Source organism: Carya illinoinensis, chromosome 13 (genome assembly GCF_018687715.1).
Source record: "Carya illinoinensis cultivar Pawnee chromosome 13, C.illinoinensisPawnee_v1, whole genome shotgun sequence".
NCBI lineage: Eukaryota > Viridiplantae > Streptophyta > Magnoliopsida > Fagales > Juglandaceae > Carya > Carya illinoinensis.
The window spans coordinates 34,332,872-34,353,339 of NC_056764.1; the positions used below are offsets into that span (position 1 = coordinate 34,332,872).

Consider the following 20,468-nt stretch of genomic DNA (forward strand, 5'->3'; position numbering starts at 1 on the left):
GGCATTACCCAACTTAACCCTACTCGACTGAAAACTTCTTACACCACAAAGCTCTAGCAATCTCACAATGTAGCAGGAGATGGTTCACTGTCTCACCATTTTTCTTACACATACAACACCAATCTGTGATGATGATCCGACGCTTTCGCAAGTTATCGGTAGTCAAGATCTTTCCCAACGCTGCTGTCCAGGTGAAGAAAAGTGACTTTGAAGGCGCCTTATTCCTCCACAAGCTTTTCCATGGGAAAGGAGGAGTTGGAAAAGTTGTAAGGGCCTTATAAAATGAACGGACCGAGAAAATACCCTTACCCACCGGTTTCCACCATAGCTTATCTTCATGTCTTCCATTCATCTTCATAGAGTACACTAGGCTGAAAAACTCCGTGAAGCTATTTACTTCCCAATCCTGTGCTGTTCTACAGAAAGTGATGTTCCAATGGACTTGGTCCCCTGAACGAACCAGAAGTTCCGCCACCGAAGCTTCTGGATCACAAGCCACTCGGAAAACCGACGGGAAGGAATCCTTCAAAGCCTCTTCCCCACACCAGATATCTCTCCAAAATTTTATACGTGTGCCCTCCCCCACCAAAAGTTTCGTATGGTTGGCAAACACCCCCCACCCTCTTCTTATATGCTTCCAAATCCCCACCCCATAAGGCCCAGGCCCCTCTCTAGTACACCATCCCCCCCATAATCTGCCATGTTTGCTCTCAACTACTAATTTCCATAATGCTTCCGGTTCCCTATTGTATCTCCATAACCACTTCCCGAGCAATGCCCGATTGAAATTTCTTAAGTTCTTTATCCCCAACCCACCTGAAGAAATTGGTCTGCATACCTTATCCTAGCTGATTAAATGAAACTTGAATTCTTCTCCCATCCCACTCCAAAGGAAATCACGGTACAATCTTTCTATCCATGCTGCTACGGAAACTGGAATAGGGAAAAGAGATAGAAAGTAAGTAGGTAAGTTAGAAAGAGTACTCTTTATCAGGGTCACCCGTCCTCCTTTCGACAAATACAATCTCTTCCACCCAGCTAGTCTTCGCTCTATCTTCTCAATCACTGGGTCCCAAATAGAAATAGCATGTGAAACAGCCCCCAACGGTAGTCCCAGATAGGTCATAGGGAGAGCAGCGACCTTACAACCCAAAGTACTAGCCAACTGACTCGTGCTACTGACATTCCCAACAGGAACTAACTCTGATTTATCAAAGTTCACTCTCAAACCTGACGCTACTTCGAAGCATAACAGAAGTGCTTTCAGTGTCCTAAGTTGTTCTTGTTCAGCCTCACAGAAGATTAAAGTGTCATATGCAAAAAGTAAGTGGGATATCGAGATTTGGCCCCTGTTCAGATCATCCACTGAAAATCCAGCCAGCAGTCCATTAGTAACTAACGCCATTAGCATCCTACTCAGAGCCTCCATGACAATGACAAAGAGAAAAGGGGATAAAGGATCTCCCTGTTTTAACCCCTTCGAACTGTTAAAGAAACCTTCTGGACTGCCATTGATCAACACTGAAAATTTTGCCATTGAGATACACCATCTAATCCACCTACACCAACGTTCCCCAAAGCCACAACTCTTCATTAGATAGATGAGGAAGTCCCAATTTACGTGGTCATATGCCTTTTCCATGTCTAGTTTACAAATAATCCCTGCAATACCAGACTTTAATCTACTATCCAGGCATTCATTGGCTATTAAGACCGAATCTAGAATTTGACGGCCCCTGACAAAGGCATTTTGTGGCTTTGAAATTATCTTGCCGATGGCTACACCCAACCTGTTGCTAGAACCTTTGAGATAATTTTATAAATCCCATTAATGAGACTAACAGGCCTAAAGTCCTTCACTTCCGAAGCCTCGGTCTTCTTCGGGATTAAGGCGATAAAAGTCGCATTCAGGCTTTTCTTAAATTTCCCAAACAAGAATAGTTCCTGAAAGACATTCAAAATATCCTCTTTTACCACCTCCCAACAAGTTTGGAAGAAACCCATCGAAAATCCGTCTGGTCCTGGTGCTTTATCTTTCCCCATTCGTCTGATCACTTCATACACCTCCTCTTCCTCAAAAGCTCTTTCCAACCATGATGCGGTCTGTGGCTCAATCGAATCAAATTCAAGTTCATCCACTTTTGGCCTCCATCCCTCTCTTTCTGTAAAAAGCTGTTCAAAAAAATTCAGCACGTGTTCCCTGATCACAGGAAGCTCCATACAATCTCTACCATTGATTTTCAGCATTTCAATGGTATTAATCCTCCTATGAGAATTTGCCACTCTATGGAAGAATTTTGTATTTCGGTCTCCTTCTTTCAGCCACAAAGTTCTTGACTTCTGTCTCCAAGAGATCTCTTCCAGTGATAATACCCTTTCCAGATCGGCAGTCAACATTGCCTTTCTAGAAACTTCCTCTGCGGTAAGCAATCTATCTTCATTAAGCCTTTCTAGAACCTGTAACTCCTCCATCTTATATTTCTTTTGTTCCCCTACATCTCCAAAACTTTGTGTGTTCCAAAGTTTTAAGTCCTCCTTAAGCGCCTTAAGTTTGCCTGCAAGAATATGAGAGGGCGTACCATTAAACTGATAAGAAGACCACTAGTTCCTTACCCTGTCCACAAAACCCTCACTTTTCAGCCACATGTTTTCAAATTTGAAATAACTACGCCCACTATGAATGCCTCCTCCATCCAACAAAATTGGAAAATGATCTGAACATAGGCGCGGTAATCTCCTCTGACATACCTCCGAAAAATGGCATTCCCAATCCGGCGATATTAAAAATCTATCCAGCCTGGACCACATCTGACTATTAGACCAAGTAAAACGACCCCCCATGAGTGGGAAATCCACCATATTCAAGTCAAAAATGCAGTTGGAAAACTCTGTCATGGCTGGTCGTAGGCGACTGTCACCGGATCTTTCACTAGGGAACCTTATAATGTTAAAATCCCCTCTTATGCACATAGGTAGGTCCCACCAGCTGTGTACACCAGCAAGTTCTTCCCATAAAAGATGTCTGCTGTTGTCTACATTCGGTCCATAAATTCCTGCAAAAGCCCACAAAAAATTATCTTTTACCATCTCAAAAGAACATGCCACCGTGTAATCCCCAACGAACTCCTCCATCTTCACCACTACCCTTTTGTCCCACATCACAAGCATACCACCCGAAGCCCCATTCGAGGCCAGATATACCCAATCTACATAAGGACAATGCCAAACACTTCTCACTATTTTTCTATTCACCAATTCAACTTGGTTTCTTGTAAAAAAACAATATCCGTCTGCCAATCTCGAAGCAAGTTTTTTATTCTCGCTCGCTTATTACTCTCGTTCAACCCCCGAACATTCCAAGACACAATTTTTGGCTTCATAAAGAAATACATGTACCCTTCCCTTTAGCCCTTTCACGGCTTGAACTTCCCTCTTTCAAAGACCAATCCAGTCTCTTGAGCTCCCTACTTTTCTTAGCTCCCTTATTCTTAGAATGCGAGTGACCCACCTCGATGGCTGTGAGAAGAGCCATAAATTGTTCTTCATACCCCACACACTTCATACCCACAATGTGTTGAATATCCCTTACCTTATTAAACACCCAGTCCGACATCTCACCTTCATTGGGTAACAAACAGTCTAGAGGAAACGGATTCCTTTCCCCATACCCCTCAAACTGATTTGTAGCTTCCCATTCCAGCACTGTCTCCATTATCTCCATCCCATCCGAGAGGTGATTTTCTTCTTGAGAGTCTGGGACTAACTCCAGATCAATGTTACCAGACCCCAATACATCTACTTGTCTGGTCGATGGGTTCTGTGTGTTTACAACAGGTAAGGATGCTCCCGAAGCACTGTTTTCTTCATTGAGCTTCACGGGCTCCTGAAGACTTTCCGTCCCAAACTCTGAAAATGAATCCAGATGTTTATTAACTACACCAGGGACCTCGACTTGGGATGAAAACATCTCCCCATATATTTTCGGTTGGTTCTGTGCGACAAAATCTGGAAAAAAAGCCATCGGAGGCTGAATCTCGATGTTTTCCTCCATTCTCGACGGCAAAATCTGCGCCTCTGCCGTCGCCGGCGTAGTTTGTTCCACCGGGGAAGGCTTCGCCGTCGATATCTGCTCCACCTGGGCCTGGGTCTTCGTTGAGTTCTTGGGTTCCGACGTCGCAGGGTCCAACTGCCTATTTCGGATCCTCCAAGCCTTTGGATTCGGCCCATGAGAAGGTCCCAGTTCCTTCCCTTTGTTGGGTAAGGCCTCAACCACAGGCCTCTCTTTGCAGGCCCCCTTTTCCCCCCCTTCCCGGCCCATACCCGATCCATTATAGGCCCGCCCCCATTCCTTCCTTATTAAATGCTCTATTTTCAACTGCAGTTCACTTATCTGTGACTTGGCTTCCCAAAGGAGTTTCAACGTCTCCCCGTCAGTCACGTCTCCTACTTGTCTGTTGCCCAATTGCCCCTGAACAGGGCATGGCTCTCTGACATGGAGCTGTCCCGTAGCCTCACCAACTTGTATGAACCTACCCCCACCTTCAGACCGAGCCACCTGCGGCTGCACCACCATCAAAGCCTCCCTGTAAGACTGTGGCTTTGCATTGGATAACTTCCCCATCAGCCTACCATCCTTCGTCTTTTCATCGCAGAGCTCCTACAGTGCCTCCCCCATCTTACTCCAACCATAGCCCACTTCTTCAGGGACGAAGATGAACTTCCTCTTCCCTCCAGCTCCATATTCCACCACTGCCAGATATCGGCCTCTCGTAGTGGTGGAATATGGAGCTGGGCAGAGCTCCCACTGCCCAGCTCCATATTCCACCACTGCCACAGTGCCTATACAGTTATTGTATAGTGAGAGTCCCAAGGTCGATTTCACAGGGATTAAGACAATCTTATGACTCAAAACTACACCCTTATGAGAAAAGGGAAGTGTGAGAGTGAAATGCTTTCTGAAGGGAACCCCCTTTGTCACCAAGTAGTGGCGAAGGAGAATCACTCTAGCAGTGATGTGGATTGACAGGAACAAAGTAATATTGAGAAAATATGTTTTTGAATATGTTTTTTTTGAAACATTCCTAATTGTATCAGAGACATTTCATGGAACTAAAGAGAATGCAGATTAAATCAATGGAAACAAATGTAGTGAACAAAAATGCTTTTGGCAAAAATTTAGGAAGGAAATACCCAAGTCTCGGGTCACTCTCTCACAGTAGGTGTTCTAGGGAATTTTTTTTTTCGATCCATAGTCTCCTTCAAATGTGATACCAGTCAAGGTTAAAACACTTGGATGATGTATATGATGCGTGCACAAGCTAAATAGTGTCTGAATAACCTTAATAAATTTCATTTCAAGCTAATGTTCAACATGCAACTTAGGAATAAGGTTCTACACTCCTCAAGCGTCCTTTGTGCTTTCATCAACAAAGAATCAAAAGGAATCAAGAAACCCTAACCTTGGCTTCAAATCAGAGATAATAAAAACTTAAAGAGGTATGAATTTTAACCCAACAGAAATAAAAAACACCCATTCGAACCCTACTGTTTGAAAGCTTCCCTCGACTTAGGTTATGAAATTACTCACTCATAAAGTATGAGAGCACTACTCTTTTAATCAAAACCAACGACATTTCCAAAAATCCTAGAAAAGATAAAACCCTAAAATTTAAAGAAAGTGCATGAAAAAGACCCCCTCTGGTTTTCGGATTTCCCAAAAATCTCCAGCTACGCGATCCCCCCTTTCAGTGTGATTTTCCTCATCTATATAGGCCCTCTGATGCGTGTTCTGCTCCACTCCCATAGGCTCCTATCCATAACAAACTTTGATTCTCTTGCTGGTTCATGTTTTTTCCTTTCTCCCGTAGCCTTTGAAGTGTTGGCTGAGTGGTGAAGAGGGGGCACACTTAGTTGTTTATAGGTTTTCTCCTTTAGCGCTCGTGATTACCACTTTGCCCTTTAGTTTCTCTTTTGTTTTGTACATACCCTGTAGTTAGATGAAAAAATGAGTATTTATTACTCTAAGAGAAACATTGGGTCGTTATGCACAGAATATTGCCTTGGATTAACTTGGGACTCAATATTAGAATTCAATGTATAATTAAGTGCTTTTCTCTTATTTGAGGAAACAGATAACTCACTTAGGCCACTTAATTATACATTTTTCAGACTTTATCACAGCCCTTGAAAAGATTCTTACAGTGGATTCGATTAAAATACGGATAATCATAATGGAGTGGCATTGTATCTGCAAGTTGAGTGGAGAAAGCATTAATCATCCCTGACTTCATTGCAAGGTGGTTAGAGAGTTATGGGCATTGATCTTTCACCTTTTGGGTTCTTGTGGGTCATGCCCCAATGGCGGTGGAGTTGTTGGTGTGTTGGAAAAACATTTTGGGAAGGTACGATGACATTACTGTTTGATGGATGGCTCCTTTGTGCTTAATGAGGAGCATTTGGTGGGATTGTAATGCTAGAACCTTTGAGGAAGGAAGGAGGACGGTGGTAGAGTTGAAGCCATTGTGCTCAAATCTCTTCGTAGCTGGATGGCTGCCCACGATAGTTTTCAATTTGCTAGTTTTGTAGGTTTTGTGCACTTTTGTTGTTTTTCATCCTCTAGTTAGTAGGGTGTGTTTCTCTTGTATACCTCTAGTTTACATGGGTTGCAGCCCTTTGTGCTATTAATAAGATTGATTTTACCTATATAGAAAATGATGCCTTCTCTTGTATACCTGTTTCTCAGTTCATGTGCCGGAACTAGTATTGCCACTTGCCATGGCCACTGTTTTTCACATGTAGGACCTCCGCTAGCATGACCAGTTCCTTTTTTTTTTTTTACCACCATTCATTACATAAGGGCCAACATTGCTGCTAACCTGCTGGCATGAAACATAAAATGTGGCATCTGGCTTGTATTCTTTTGTATATTTGTTATAATTGTCAATTCTTGGTTCTCATATCTGGTCCTTGCATTTCTTACAATTTTTTGTTTTTGTTTTATCTTCCATTTCTATAGGGAGGCCTTAATCAGATATCATGGTTCCAGTTTCTTCCCCACGAAGCCGATTTGAGCTCTCTACCTGACAAAAGGTTTGGATTTTTGGAAGTTTATGTTCTCTCTTGTGTAGTCCAAATTGATTGAGATGGTCAGTAAGGCAGTTTAGTTGGAGATTATAAGCAGTTGCGTAGTAAGATTTCTTTCATATTGAACAGTGTGAAAATGGAGCAGAAAGATACTGCTATGCTGTCAGTGCTTTCATCGCATCTACAGTTGCAAAAGGAAGGATTTCTCAGCACATGGACCAATTCCTTTGTTGGGCCCTGGGATCCCTCTCAAGGTCTGCACAATCCTGGTAGGAGATTCCGCCGTAGTAATTTTTCACTATCCTGTTACCATGTACTATTTATATTGAAACCGATGATCTTTGGTTATCTAACTATGGTGCACCCATACAATTTGCACAGATGAGAAAATCAAGCTCTGGCTTTTTCTTCCTGGGCGTCATTTATCAGTTGTTGATACTGCTCAAAGTGCAGTCTCGAGATTAAGAGGTATCATGTCCTGGAGTGTAATTTTCTTTTCAATGCGGATGTTTTATGGAGAATTATGGATGGTATTTTCGTTTTTTGTTATTTTGTAACTTCTATTTTCTTTGGTTTGCTCTATTTTCACATGCAATTTTTTTCAAATACGATTTTAGTAATACTATCTTATTTTGATTTGTTAATGTGAAAGTAATTGCATCTGGAATATGGTTGGCTCCTGGAGACTCAGAAGAGGTTGCAGCTGCCCTTTCACAGGCTTTAAGGAATTGTATAGAGAGGTCCCTAATCTTCCATTTCCAAAACTAAAGCGGTGAAGTTTTTCTTGTTCTTAACTTGACACATATCTTTTTGGAATGGGCAGAACACTTGCAGGACTTTCCTACGTGAGATTTGGAGATGTGTTTTCAAAGTATTGTCCATCACAAAGTGAGGAAATGTTCAGGTTTGTTCACAATCATATGTTGATAGTATTAGAAGCTTTATATATTAAAAAAAGAAGGAAGAAAATAAATGATACTAGTTTTAATATTGAAGGCAATGAGGATTATCACGATAACAAAAATTATATAACTATGATACATGATTATTTTAGCATTACTATAATGTATAATGTAGAAGGATAAAAGTGTAAAATGTGGTCATATTGGAAATGTTCCAACTCTTACTTAATCGCAACTTTAAAATCAGCGAGTAATGGAGTGGAGACTATACACCCTCCTAGTTGTTTGTGAATGTGGGTATGGGCATGTTATAGTCCAAAGTGCTAGAGGCAAGAAATGAATACGAACAATTTTTTCTCATATTTCTTCTCTCTCTCTCTCTCTCTCTCTCTCTCTCTCTCTCTCTCTCTCTCCACATAAAACTTCCACATGACACCGACGATGTCCTCAAAGTTTTCTTAAGAGTGATCACTCCAAGCTTATAATAATAAGATGGGGTTATCCTCGGAAGTTAGCCATTTCTTTTCTCTAATCTAAAATGTGTAGATACTTAACACACGTTTTCTTGAAATCTAGAAATTTCATAATATTTGCCTTAGATTATTGCAAATGCACTTTTTTGCTCCCGTTGGTTTTAGTTTATATGGCATTGGTACTTATATATATATATATATAAAATTATATGCCATTGGTAATTATTCAAAGAAAGATAGATATGGATTTTCCAATTTGTCTATGGTGGTGCCTTTGGAGGGAGAGGAATGCAAGAAGTTTCGAGGATTGTAAATGGTCAATGGACGAGCTTAGATCTCTTTTTTTGGTACTTTATTCCATTGGTTGATTGTAATAGATTTCAATGGCTTGAATAGCCATGATTTTCTGGTATCATTGGACACATGCGCTTAGGATGCTCTTGTACTTGAGCTATGCCTATTAATATCATCAATAAAATCCTTGTTTACTGAAAAAACACATCTGGATTTTCTTTCTTTTTTCCTTTTTTTTTTTTTTTGTTGTGATATAGAACTTGGTTTATTTGTGGAAGACAAAGAATCTCTGGGTTATCCATGTTTTCTCTCAAATCTGTGAACATTTGGTTACCTTGAGCACTGACGAGGCATTGAACTTCCTAGCCTGATTTAAGGGGGGAAATTGTGTGCATGGACACTTTGTGCAGTGGTTAAGTGTTAAAATAAGTGTTCGCCACATTGGTTGCTCTACATATGGGATCTGCATTTATGCAGGGCATTTCCTTTATATGCATATTCATTTTTTTGTATACATTATTTTTGTTAGTGAAAATGATACTTAAGAAGAAATTAATTATTTTGATGGATGTACTTTCTTCCTTTCTTCTGGTTCTTCTTGTAGCTGTATGCATTTGTAAGAAATAGCTTTGCTTGCGCTCAATACTTGTGGCCGGATTGGGTAACTTTGGTAGAATCAGGTTTAGCATGTTGCTTTTTTGTTGATGCATGATTGGTGCATCTGCAGGAGAGGGCAACCAACTGTTGAGTTTGTCTTTGCTGCCACTGAAGAGGCAGTCTTTGTACATGCCATAATTTCAGCAAAGTATGTTTAAGCTCACACCTTATTTTGCTTATTAATCGTAGTGTCATAGTATATCTTCTATGGTGCTGAGTTTTTACTGCCATGCAGATTGAATTGATATTCCTTTCCCTATCTGTTTGTAGGCATACCCGAACACTTTCAGGTGGAGATATTGAAGGAGCATTGCAGCGTTCTTCCAATAATTCGGGTTACAGACTTCCAGGTTGCTGTATTTTCTACGCTTGGCCTCTATTGACTTATTTGACTTTAGATAGTGTCTGCTACAAATTTTTCTTTGGCCCCCTGTTGATGTACTTGTATCTGGATGGCAAGACTAATGTGCATGCGTGCACGCATGTGGTTAAGACAGAAAGAAAAGATTCTAAAACTGTGCAAAGTCGCTGAATGGGAAAAATGGGACCTATTCAGCCTGGTTTAGGTAGCCAGGGGTATTGTGGATCAACCATTTCTGTGCTTCATGACTTAACTCACACCCTTCAAAAGAATTTCTGTGTAAGTGCCATTTGGGTCGTATCCCATTGGCTATTTTAGGTTAACTTTGTGCAACGCTTAATTTGGTTTTCCATCTTCTCATGGAATGCACTGATCCTATATATGACTGTAGGCTTACATCAAGGCTGAAGATTAGGCTTGCGTCAATTAATGACTTAAAGGTTGGTAGGTGTAGCCGGAGTAGGATAAAGAGGAGGAGGGATGTCGTCGATACCCCATGAAGCCAAATGATCTATCTTGGAATGTTAAGGTCTTAGTAAGGAGGAAAATGAATCTGAGTGCAGAATTAAATAAGGGAATGGAAGAGTGATGAGTGATGCCATTTATCTTTAGGAAACAAAATTAAAATATGTTTCCAGCTCGACTCTGACCAGGTTAGGACTATCAGCTGGTGGGAGATGCCATGCTGCAATAGAGGGACTTTAATTCACCAGATTCTTAAGTGAAAGGTCAGGAGCAGCTCACTCTAGTCTAGCCATGGCGGAATTTTCATATTTTATATTTGAGCAAAATTTCATTGATCTTCCAATGGTAGGGGGTACATTTACTTGGTCTAATAGTAGGGGTATGCACTCTTGGTGTATGAGTGACATATATGGGTGGGCGGCTGGCCATTTGGGCCCTGCCCACCCATTTAAACTACCCATCCCACTAAGATAATGGGTGGGACACTTGGCTATTGCCACGATCGAATAGGTGGGTGAAGGCTTAAAACTATATATCGGGTTGGGAAAAGAAATGGCACCCACCTGACGGCCCTCTACATATTAAGAAGGTGTCAAGCAACATTGTTTGGAATCCTAACATATCACTTTGAGATCCTTCTTCCTCCCCATTTCACAGACTGTCTCCCACTCTCAGAACTCTCTGTCACTCGTATCATAGATCAACTCCTTCCTTTCTAGCCATTGCCATCCAGCAACCATCGTGGTCTGAGTTTTTGTAAGTCTCTCTCTTGTCTCTCTCTCTCCCTCTCTGTGGTATCCATCCTTTTGTCTCTCTCTCTTTCCCTTGCCATGGCTTATTTCCCTCCATTTCTCTCTTCGTCTCTCCCTCTTGCCTAATCTAACTCTTTGTTTGTGTCTATGAAAAACATTCTCCTTTTCATTGTAGATTACAGACTTATACAACGACACAAGCTCACAAAGTCACAACCCTATTACCTATTATCTACATTGCGAGTCTATAGTTGTGGACTATGGAGGAGATTGGATTTGAAATTAGATTTGTAATTTTGTATGTTGGTTTGGTTTGGAGTTGGAATTGAAATCCCGTAGACTGTATTTTTTGTGGGTGGGTGGCCACAACGAATGGGCTAGGAAACTTGCCCTCATGTTCAAAGCATATGGGTGTGTCAAAAGGGTTTGGGCGGAATGGGAAATGGTCACCTTGCTTGGGTGGAGGTGGGGAGGCCAACTATCCGCTTGTATATGGTGGTTAGTAGGCGTATGGATATATTCCTCCATTCCTTTGCTTGGTAAGCTATATTTCCTGAAGTGGCCCTACATAGACTTCCAAGACTATGTGCAAATCATTTTCTCATTTTTGGATTATAGATATGGCTGAAAAAGAATAGATCCATATGAGCTGGCCTTGTTGGTCTACCTTGATTGTACCTATATCCCTTTTACTGTTCATTAATAAAAATAATCTTATCAAAAAATTTTAAATGAGTTTACAGACTTCAGTCTGACAACTTGACCTCACTTATATTTAGATTTAAGGAGTTTTGATAATCTAATTATAGTGTGGTTTTCCATTACCTTTTGCACCTTTGTGATATGACATTATCAGGATGACGGGCTCAAGCCCAACTTTGTTATTGATCCGCTGACTAATAGAGTTTACTAAGTTTGGTCAAGACTTGATAGATTCCTTATTTCGTCTGATTGGGAAGCACATTTTTTGGACCTAATCCAAAATGTCTTCCAAGGTTATGTTCGGATCACTGCCCCATTCTCATTGATTGTGGAGGCATCCAGGGAGGTAAAGATATTTTAAGTTTGAGAACATGTCGCTGAAATCAGAAGGCTTTGTTGAGTCAGTTAGACAATGCTGGTCTTTCTATCTCATACAGAGCAACCCAAGTTATTTGCTGGCTTGTAAGCTAAAGGCCCTCCAGGTGGACTTGAAGAAGTGGAATGAGCAGATTTTCAGGAATGTGGAACATTGGAAAAAGTCCCTTTTTGACAAATTACAGGGTTTGGAGGATGTGGAGCTTTTAGAAGAAGAAAAGGCTCACAAAAGCATCTTATCTTGAATATATTAAATCGTGAAAGAGATTTCATGGAGACCATTTTTTTTTTAATAAGTAAGAAGAAATATATTAAATCGTGAAAATAGGCAAGGCCTGAGTACACCGGGAGTAAACAAAAGAGATTAGATACAAGCTAAGAGCTATGAAAAGAAGCATAGAAATCATTGAAAGAAGTGCCATTTGGTACAATAGAAGAAGCCCAAAGTAATAAGGTATGATTTAAACAGTCCCTAAACCCTTCCGGTGAACACTCCTTCTCCTCAAAACAACGACTATTCCTTTCGTTCCAAGTGTGTCACATCAGACAAAGAGGCACCATCTTCCAAATAGCCAAATAGCCAAATAGCTCTGAGTCCAAACGGGTTCACTATGGCCTTCTTTAAGGCATGTTGGGAGGTAGTTAAAGATGACATCATGAGCTTCTTCCACGAGTTTCATCAAAGAGGTAATTTTGAAAAAACCTAAGTGCTACGTCATTGCTCTTATCCCAAAGAAGCCAAGGGTGGTGGAGATTAAAGACTTTCGTCCTACTAGCCCGAACGTACATGATTTTCTTGTATTTTTAGACATTCATGCATGGGTGTGGCTCTTGTATATGTCCCGTGTACTTGACTTTTCCTATTCTCAATAAAATTCATATTTACTGATCAAAAAAGAAAGCATGCGAGGCTTTATTATATACTAGAAGATATGGCCATAATAGGAATTCTGAGGTTGACACAAGTGGTTTAGGATCTTGATGTTATTGATAGTAAATGATGCTCAAAGCTAGCGGAGACGAATTAAGCTACGCATTATCAGGTTCTGATTTTTATAGATTTTGTCGTACTTGTAGGCTCATTCCATCCACAAAATTATTATGGAGGGAGGTTTTTGATATCTCCATGTCCCTTATATTTCATGGAGTACAGTTCACATGCATTAGTAGATGGAATTTTAACGGTAGCATCAGCTACTATTGGGGTCTACGAGGTGGACTTCTGCTCCTCCCTCCCCCCTCTTTTTCTATTTTTTTCCAGTGTTTCTTTATGTTAAGGCTTGGAAATAAAAGATGCATGACAACTGTGTGTGTAATTGACATAGAGAAAATAGAGTAATGTAATTGACATAGAGAAAATAGAGTAATGCTCAAGTCATTTTTATTTCAATGAATCCTTTACATGATGCGTGTATTTATTTTATAGGCACAGCGCAGCCAGTACAAAATATACTCCTTCAATGAAAATGTGACACCTGTGCTAAGACAGTTACAGAAACGTTCTAGAATATTTTTACAGGGTCATTCACTCGAGTCATGCTTTTCTGAATTGGTTGCTTCCTTTGAATTTTATTGTGCAGGCTCTATAGCCTTAATACCCGCTCACGAGTCAAGCGGTACAACGGCGATGTGCAGGCTTGATCATAATAGTTGAAATCTGGCTGTAGAGAGTGCTTTATTGAAAATGTCTGCTCTTTGATCCTTGGTGGAAATAAAGGACACCTGAAGAGTTTTGGCAGCCACCTTTTCTCTTACAAAATGATAATCTAAATCCACATGTTTGGTCCTTGAGTGTAGCACCGGGTTGGCTGTTAGATAGGTGGCGCCTAGGTTGTCACACCATAAAGAGGAGGATTTTTGAGAAAAATTCCAAGTTCCTTAAATAAGGATTGCACCCATAGAATCTCACACGTAGTATTGGCTACTGACTTGTATTCGGCCTCAGTAGAGGACTGAGCTATTGTTGGCTGCTTTTTCGATCCCCAAGAGACAAGAAGGGACCCAAAGTATACACAAAATCCACCTGTGGATCGGCGGTCATCAGGGCACCCAGCCCAATCAGCATCACAGAAGGTAGAGATGGTCGGTGTGGAGGAAGACTAAAAGTGGAGGCCATGAGACTGAGTATGATTGAGATAGCACAAGATGCGCTTGACGGCCTGCCAGTGGGGCTGGCGTGGACAATGCATGAATTGACATACTCGGTTGACAGCAAATGAGATGTCAGGGCGTGTAAATGCCAGATACTGTAAGCTACCTACGATACTTCTATACAGAGATGGATCCTCAAAAGTGTTGTCATCCAAGGAATTAATTTTGATAGAAGATGACATCGGTGTGCATACTGGTTTTGAGTAGTGCATGTTGGTTTTGAGAAGTAAGTCTTGAATGTATTTGGACTGAGAAAGGGTGAGGCCAGAGGGGGTGCAATTCACTTCTATGCCTAAAAAATAGTGTAATGCCCCCAAATGTTTGACAGGAAATGAGAACTTAGAAACCGAATAAAAGCAGAAATCAGCACACCACTTGAACCAGTCACAATTAAGTCATCGACATAGATTAATATATACAAACAAGCATTAGAATTTTTGAAGATGAACAAAGATGAGTCTGACTGAGAAGCTTGAAAACCAAAGGAGAGCAATTTATCACTTAATTTGGCAAACCAAGCCTTAGGGGCCTGTTTTAAACCATAAAGGGATTTTCGAAGCTTACATACATGAGTTGGGTGACCTGGATGGACGAACCCAGACAGTTGTTGCATGAACACAGCTTCTTCAAGGTCGCCATGGAGAAACGCATTTTGGACGTCCAGTTGGTGAAGCTCCCAGTGAGAGGTTATGGCAAGTGAGAGTAGAAGGCGGATGGTAACAGGTTTGACAACGGGACTGAATGTTTCAGAGTAGTCTAGGCCAGATTGTTGATGGAGTCCCTTGGCCACAAGACGAGCCTTGCGACTTTCAAGGGATCCATCGGCTCTTTGCTTTGTTTTGAGGACCCATTTCGAGCCAAGGATATTGTAGTGAGGAGAGAAGGGAACGAGGTCCCAGGTTTGGTTCTGAAGCAACGCCTGAATTCCAAATTCATGGCAGATCACCAATCGGGATATTTCAAGGCTTCGGTGAAGGATGTAGGTTCCTCGGGAACGGAAAGAGGTTGTTTGGAGGGCAGAGTCGGTACGAAAGTGAGAGAAAGTGTGGGTGGAGGTGGCCATGGGACGGTGCCGTCGGTACGTTTTCTGGGATGGTGAATGTTGGATTTGGAACGGGTGACCATGGGGTGAGTGGATTGAGGGTGAAGTGAAGGGACAGAGGGTACAGTGGAGCGAACGAACGATGAGGACGATAGAGGTACAGACGCAGGAGATGGTAAGTGCAGAGATGGAGCTGGAGTTTTTGAGATTGGGGTCGGTGCCCTAGACGAAGAGGACGATGATGGAGTTGGATTGTTGAAGTGTTGGAGATGATGGGCTTACGGGTTGAGGGCTTACGGATAATGTAATGGATGGGGAGGGAACGGAAGGCGACTGGGCTGTGGATAATGGAGGCCTTGGTGGAGAGAGTAGACGAGTTGGGCTGACAATATCAATAGAGGGAGTTGGGTCAGGAGGCTTGGCAAAACGAAACTAGTCTTCAAAGAATTTGACATCCCTGGAAATGTGTTTGCGGCCTGATTCAAGATGGAGGCAAATATAGCCTTTGTGATCTGGGTTGTAGCCCAGAAATACACAAGGCTTGGACCGATATTCAATTTTATGTTTGTTATGGGGGCGCAGATTGGGCTAGCACAGTAAGCGAAAAACTCGAAGAAAAGAGTAATCTGGAACTTGGCCCATTAGTAATTCAAATGGAGATTGATTGGCCAAAAGAGGAGTGGGCATATGATTGATAAGAAATGTGGCGGTTAGGAAGGCCTCAGCCCAATATGTTTGGGGCATGGATGCATGAGAGAGCAAGGAAAGACCGGTCTCAACAAGATGTCGATGACGGCGTTCAATGGTTCCATTTTGTGGATGAGAATAAGGGCAGGTAACCCGATGCATAATGCCTCATTTTTGAAAAATGGGTTTGAGGGGGCGAAATTCGCCACCCCAATCGGTTTGAACGGGGTGTATATTAGTAGAAAAGGACACATTGGATTTAGATTGTAAGGGAAAAAGCCAAATATAGTTAGTGTGATCATCAACTATAGAGAGATAATATCGACAACCATGAAAAGATAAAACTGGGGCAGGACCCCATACATCGAGAAAAAGCAGATTAAAGTGCTTTAGAGACTGGGATGGGGACGGTGGATGAGGGAGAGCGTGGGCCTTGGCTTGAACACATGCAGAGCAGTCGGGAAGCCCATTATTGCTGGTTGGTAAGTGAAACCTGGAGATGGTCAAGGCTGTGATTCTCGGGGAGGGATGGCCGAGACGGAGATGCCAAAGATGAGCTGTATTTCGAGAAGTGATGAAGACTTGAGGAGGAGATGAGGATGCAGGAGATATTGACGCAGCTGAGGAGGGCAGGACGTACAAATTGTTCTCAACAGGACCCCGAAGTAGCACTGCCTGGGTACGTGAGATTGTAGATGTTGAGGGAGGTAACATAGTGAGATTGGCTGCCAAGGAGGAGGGGGCGGATGACTGGTATGAATGGTCAAAGCGATGATAACAATCAATCGCTAGATGCCCAGGTTTGTTGCACACCTAACAAGTGGGACGTGATGAGGAATTTGGTTTGGTTGAGGGGAAGGATGTGAGCCAAAGTAACCCCCGCGGTTGAAGCCACGACCACAACGTCCCCCATGATTTGAAGAAGTACATCCACGGGAAGAATTATTTGGAGGACGAAGGCATGTAAAATTGGCAGATAGAGGGGATCCAGAGAGAAGGGTTTGTGTTTGGTGAGAGAGACGGGATTGGTGATTGAGAAGGTAGCTATAGAGTTGAGGAATGGAAATGGGATCTGGTCTGGTAGTGAGAGAAGTGACTAGGGATTCATAGTCTGTCCCTAAATCGGCAAGGAGATAGATGCTGAATTCAGAATCTGGGATGGGGTGTCCCGCAGTGCCCAGTGAAGAGGCTAGATTTTTGGCCTTATTAAAATACTCAGGCATGGATTCTGGCCCTTTCTTTAATGTGGCCAGTTGATATTTGGTATGCATGATATGGGCAGAAGATTTAGAGGAGAAAAGGTTTTGAAGAGTGGTCCAAACTTCGTGGGAAGTAGAACAATCAAGGACCTGGGTAAGAAGAGATTTGGAAATGGAAGAAGTGAGAGCTGAAACGATGAGTTGATCTTGGATGAGCCACTTGGAGTGAGCTGGATTGGGTTTGTTGTTGATAACAGGTGGAGGCGCTGGAATACTACCATCTATGTAGCCAAAGACTTGATGGCCTTTTAGAAATGGTACTATTTGAAGTTTCCAGAGCAGGTAGTTTTCAAGTGTGAGTTTAAGGGTAACAGAGTGAGAGAGGGCAGTGGTGATGGAGGTAGGAGCAGCGGGAGCAGGAGGGGGAGGGGGAGGAGGAGGGGGAGAGGAATGGGAAGGGGAGGAGTTGCCATGATTGTAGTAGACGTGGGTCTTCAGGCTCGTGATACCATGTTAAGGCTTGGAAATAAAAGATGCATGACAATTGTGTGTGTAATTGACATAGAGAAAACAGAGTAATGCTCAAGTCATTTTTATTTCAATGAATCCTTTACATGATGCGTGTATTCATTTTATAGGCACAGCCCAGCCAGTACAGAATATACTCCTTCAATGAAAATGTGACACCTGTGCTAAGACAGTTACAGAAACGTTCTAGAATATTTGTACAGGGTCACACTCGAGTCATGCTTTTCTGAATTGGTTGCTTCCTTTGAATTTTGTTGTGCAGGCTCTATAGCCTTAATACTTTGCAAGTAATTGCCTTACATTGTGTATTGTCATGATATCAAAGTGTCAGCTATGCTGATTTCATCTTATCTTTATGATATGGCAGTGATTGTTTCTCCTCATGGGATTCGCGGTAGGCTCACTGGTTGTTGTCCTGGGGATCTTGTCAAACAAGTGTATTTATGGTATTTTTTATTTGTTCTTTTTTGTTTTTAAACGCATAGTTATCTTCTTTGGACATATAATAAATTACTAGGATTTGATATCTCACTTTCTTCTTTTCAAAACAGTTCTGGCAAGTTTAAGACTCCAAATGGATTTATAGGTCTACCATATCATGTTTCTCAAGATTCTGGTTGCCAGATTAGGGGGCAAAGTTGCTATGTAGAAGTTACCCTGGGCTGCCCTAAATCTGTGAGTGACAATCCATTGCAATCAAACTCAGATGCCATGAGGAATTTTCCCACAAATCATGTTCCTGAATCTGCTGATGTGGGAAAAGGTGATAAGAAAGGATTGTCAAATCAATTACCAGTTCATGAGAAAACATTCATATATCCAGCTGAGGCGGTGCTTGTTCCAGTCCTGCATACATCATTCGCCAGATCTTCTCTGAAAAGGTATATACTCCAGAGGGTTCTGCAATTTATTTTTGGTGTCGTCTAATATGCTTTGGGGTTTGTCCCATGTGGGGGTAATCGACCAGTTGGGCAAATCTGGTTATTAAGGTGGTTCCTGTTGGATTAATTTTGTGATGTATATGTTTTCACAGGTAGGTAAAGGAAAAACTTGGTGTGGTTAAGTATATTTACATTAGGTTTTTTATGCTTAATATGGTATGACACTGACATCTTTTTAACTATCTAATTAAGTGATTACCTCACTTGAATATCCACTTCATCTGTCTCCACACCTTCTTGGTGTGTGTGCATATTTATACTGCCTCTTCGATTTCAAGTCCTTAAATATTGCCGTGTAATACTTAAATCTAACAATGATGTTGTTAATTTGCAGATTTTGGCTACAGAATTGGATAGGACCGTCATTACCTGGTTCATGTTTCTTTATGCATTGGTTAGTTCCGTTTCATGAGTTAATGATGTTCATGCAGTGCTCTAATAAAAAAATGTTGCTTTTACATTCTGTCTTTGGTGGTCCAAGTTAATTTCCAGCTACTTAGACTGAAAAAACTGTTCTGTTTCATGAGTTAACAATTGAAAAAATTGTTCTGTGTCATGAGTTCACAATGTTCATGCAGTGCTCTTATCAAGAAATGTTGCTTTTACATTCTGTCTTTGGTGGTCAAAGTTAATTTCCAGCTACATAGACTGAAAAAAATTGTTCAGATGACACTTACAAATTCGAGACACTTTTTATCACAGATTCTATGACCTAGATCCAATTAGTGTTTTTACTTACTGAATCCCATTCTTATGTAATTAGTTTTCTTTAATATGATCATTACTGTGCTAATTGTTGTCACTAAATGAATATATAATTTAATGTTTTCAATCATGATGACTTCTGTGTATCTTTAGACATCACGCATGGGTGTTGCTCTTGTATATATCCTGTGTGCTTGGGCTATGCCTACTTTTCTCATAATAAAGTTCTTATTTACTGATAAAAAGTTGAATTAAATCACATAGTTGACCTTAGTATTTTATAACTTCGATTACCTATTTACTTCGATTTTTGGATTGCATATGATGATATTAAATAGGTAATTTTGTTGATCGGTAATGATGATATTAAATAGGTAATGAGTGAATTAGTTCCTTAATTTCCAATTCTTTCTCTTACTATCGTTCTGGTTTTGCAGTGGTAGCAATATGGACTTGGTTGAAGGATCATGGACTGAAATCAATGGAATACATGCCAAGCATGGCTATAATAGTAGTAGTAATAGTAACAGTAGCAGTATCAGCACCATAAGCAGCAGCTCTAGCGATAGTGATCACAAGATGATTACAGGAGCCAGTGAACTTGAGGGAGATGCTGACTCTTTAACGTGTAGACAATCTGGTTTATCTTCTAATCATCAGTTGGAGAATGGCCCCATATTGGTACTTCATTATCTACAAAGCAAGTAGTTTTCATTAGTATGGCAGAAAAATTTCCCCATCCTGTTGTTATATTCTTTCATAATCCACCCCATGAAGACCTTGGACCTCATTAGAACACCACCCACCCCACTGAGTATCCATCTTTAAAAAAGCTACTATTGTTCTCTACAAGAACTCTCTCTTATTCTAAAAGCATCAAAGCCACTTCCGTAAGAGTGCCTAATTAAACACGAGCAGTTTTCAAACTTGCGAACCATATCTTGGCCCAAATACCAAGTGAAATTTGACCTCATTAGCTAGTGAAATTTGGCCTCTTATATAACTCAACCCCAAAAGAAGTCACGTTGCAGCTTCTCTATGCAGTTAGCCACATTAGAAAGGTGTGGAAAAAGAGACAGCTTATCAAGGGAAATTTTACCTCTTCTCCTAACTCACTCCAAAGGAAGTACCATTGTAGCTTCTCTTGGCAG

The 20,468-nt window shown here is 41.3% G+C and overlaps 1 protein-coding gene across 4 annotated transcripts in view; it reads left to right on the forward strand.

The window, feature by feature from the left end:
- Positions 1–20,468, forward strand: part of LOC122292100 (mediator of RNA polymerase II transcription subunit 13) — a 40,096-nt gene that overhangs the window by 1,565 nt on the left and 18,063 nt on the right. For all 4 annotated transcript variants that reach the window (XM_043100319.1, XM_043100318.1, XM_043100320.1 and 1 more), the window contains exons 3-13: positions 7,016–7,089; positions 7,213–7,352; positions 7,465–7,551; positions 7,736–7,823; positions 7,907–7,987; positions 9,480–9,557; positions 9,680–9,759; positions 18,039–18,117; positions 18,223–18,552; positions 18,947–19,006; positions 19,755–19,998. In XM_043100319.1, the coding sequence (XP_042956253.1) occupies positions 7,016–7,089; positions 7,213–7,352; positions 7,465–7,551; positions 7,736–7,823; positions 7,907–7,987; positions 9,480–9,557; positions 9,680–9,759; positions 18,039–18,117; positions 18,223–18,552; positions 18,947–19,006; positions 19,755–19,998 (1,341 nt within the window). The remainder of the gene's footprint in view (positions 1–7,015; positions 7,090–7,212; positions 7,353–7,464; positions 7,552–7,735; positions 7,824–7,906; positions 7,988–9,479; positions 9,558–9,679; positions 9,760–18,038; positions 18,118–18,222; positions 18,553–18,946; positions 19,007–19,754; positions 19,999–20,468) is intronic.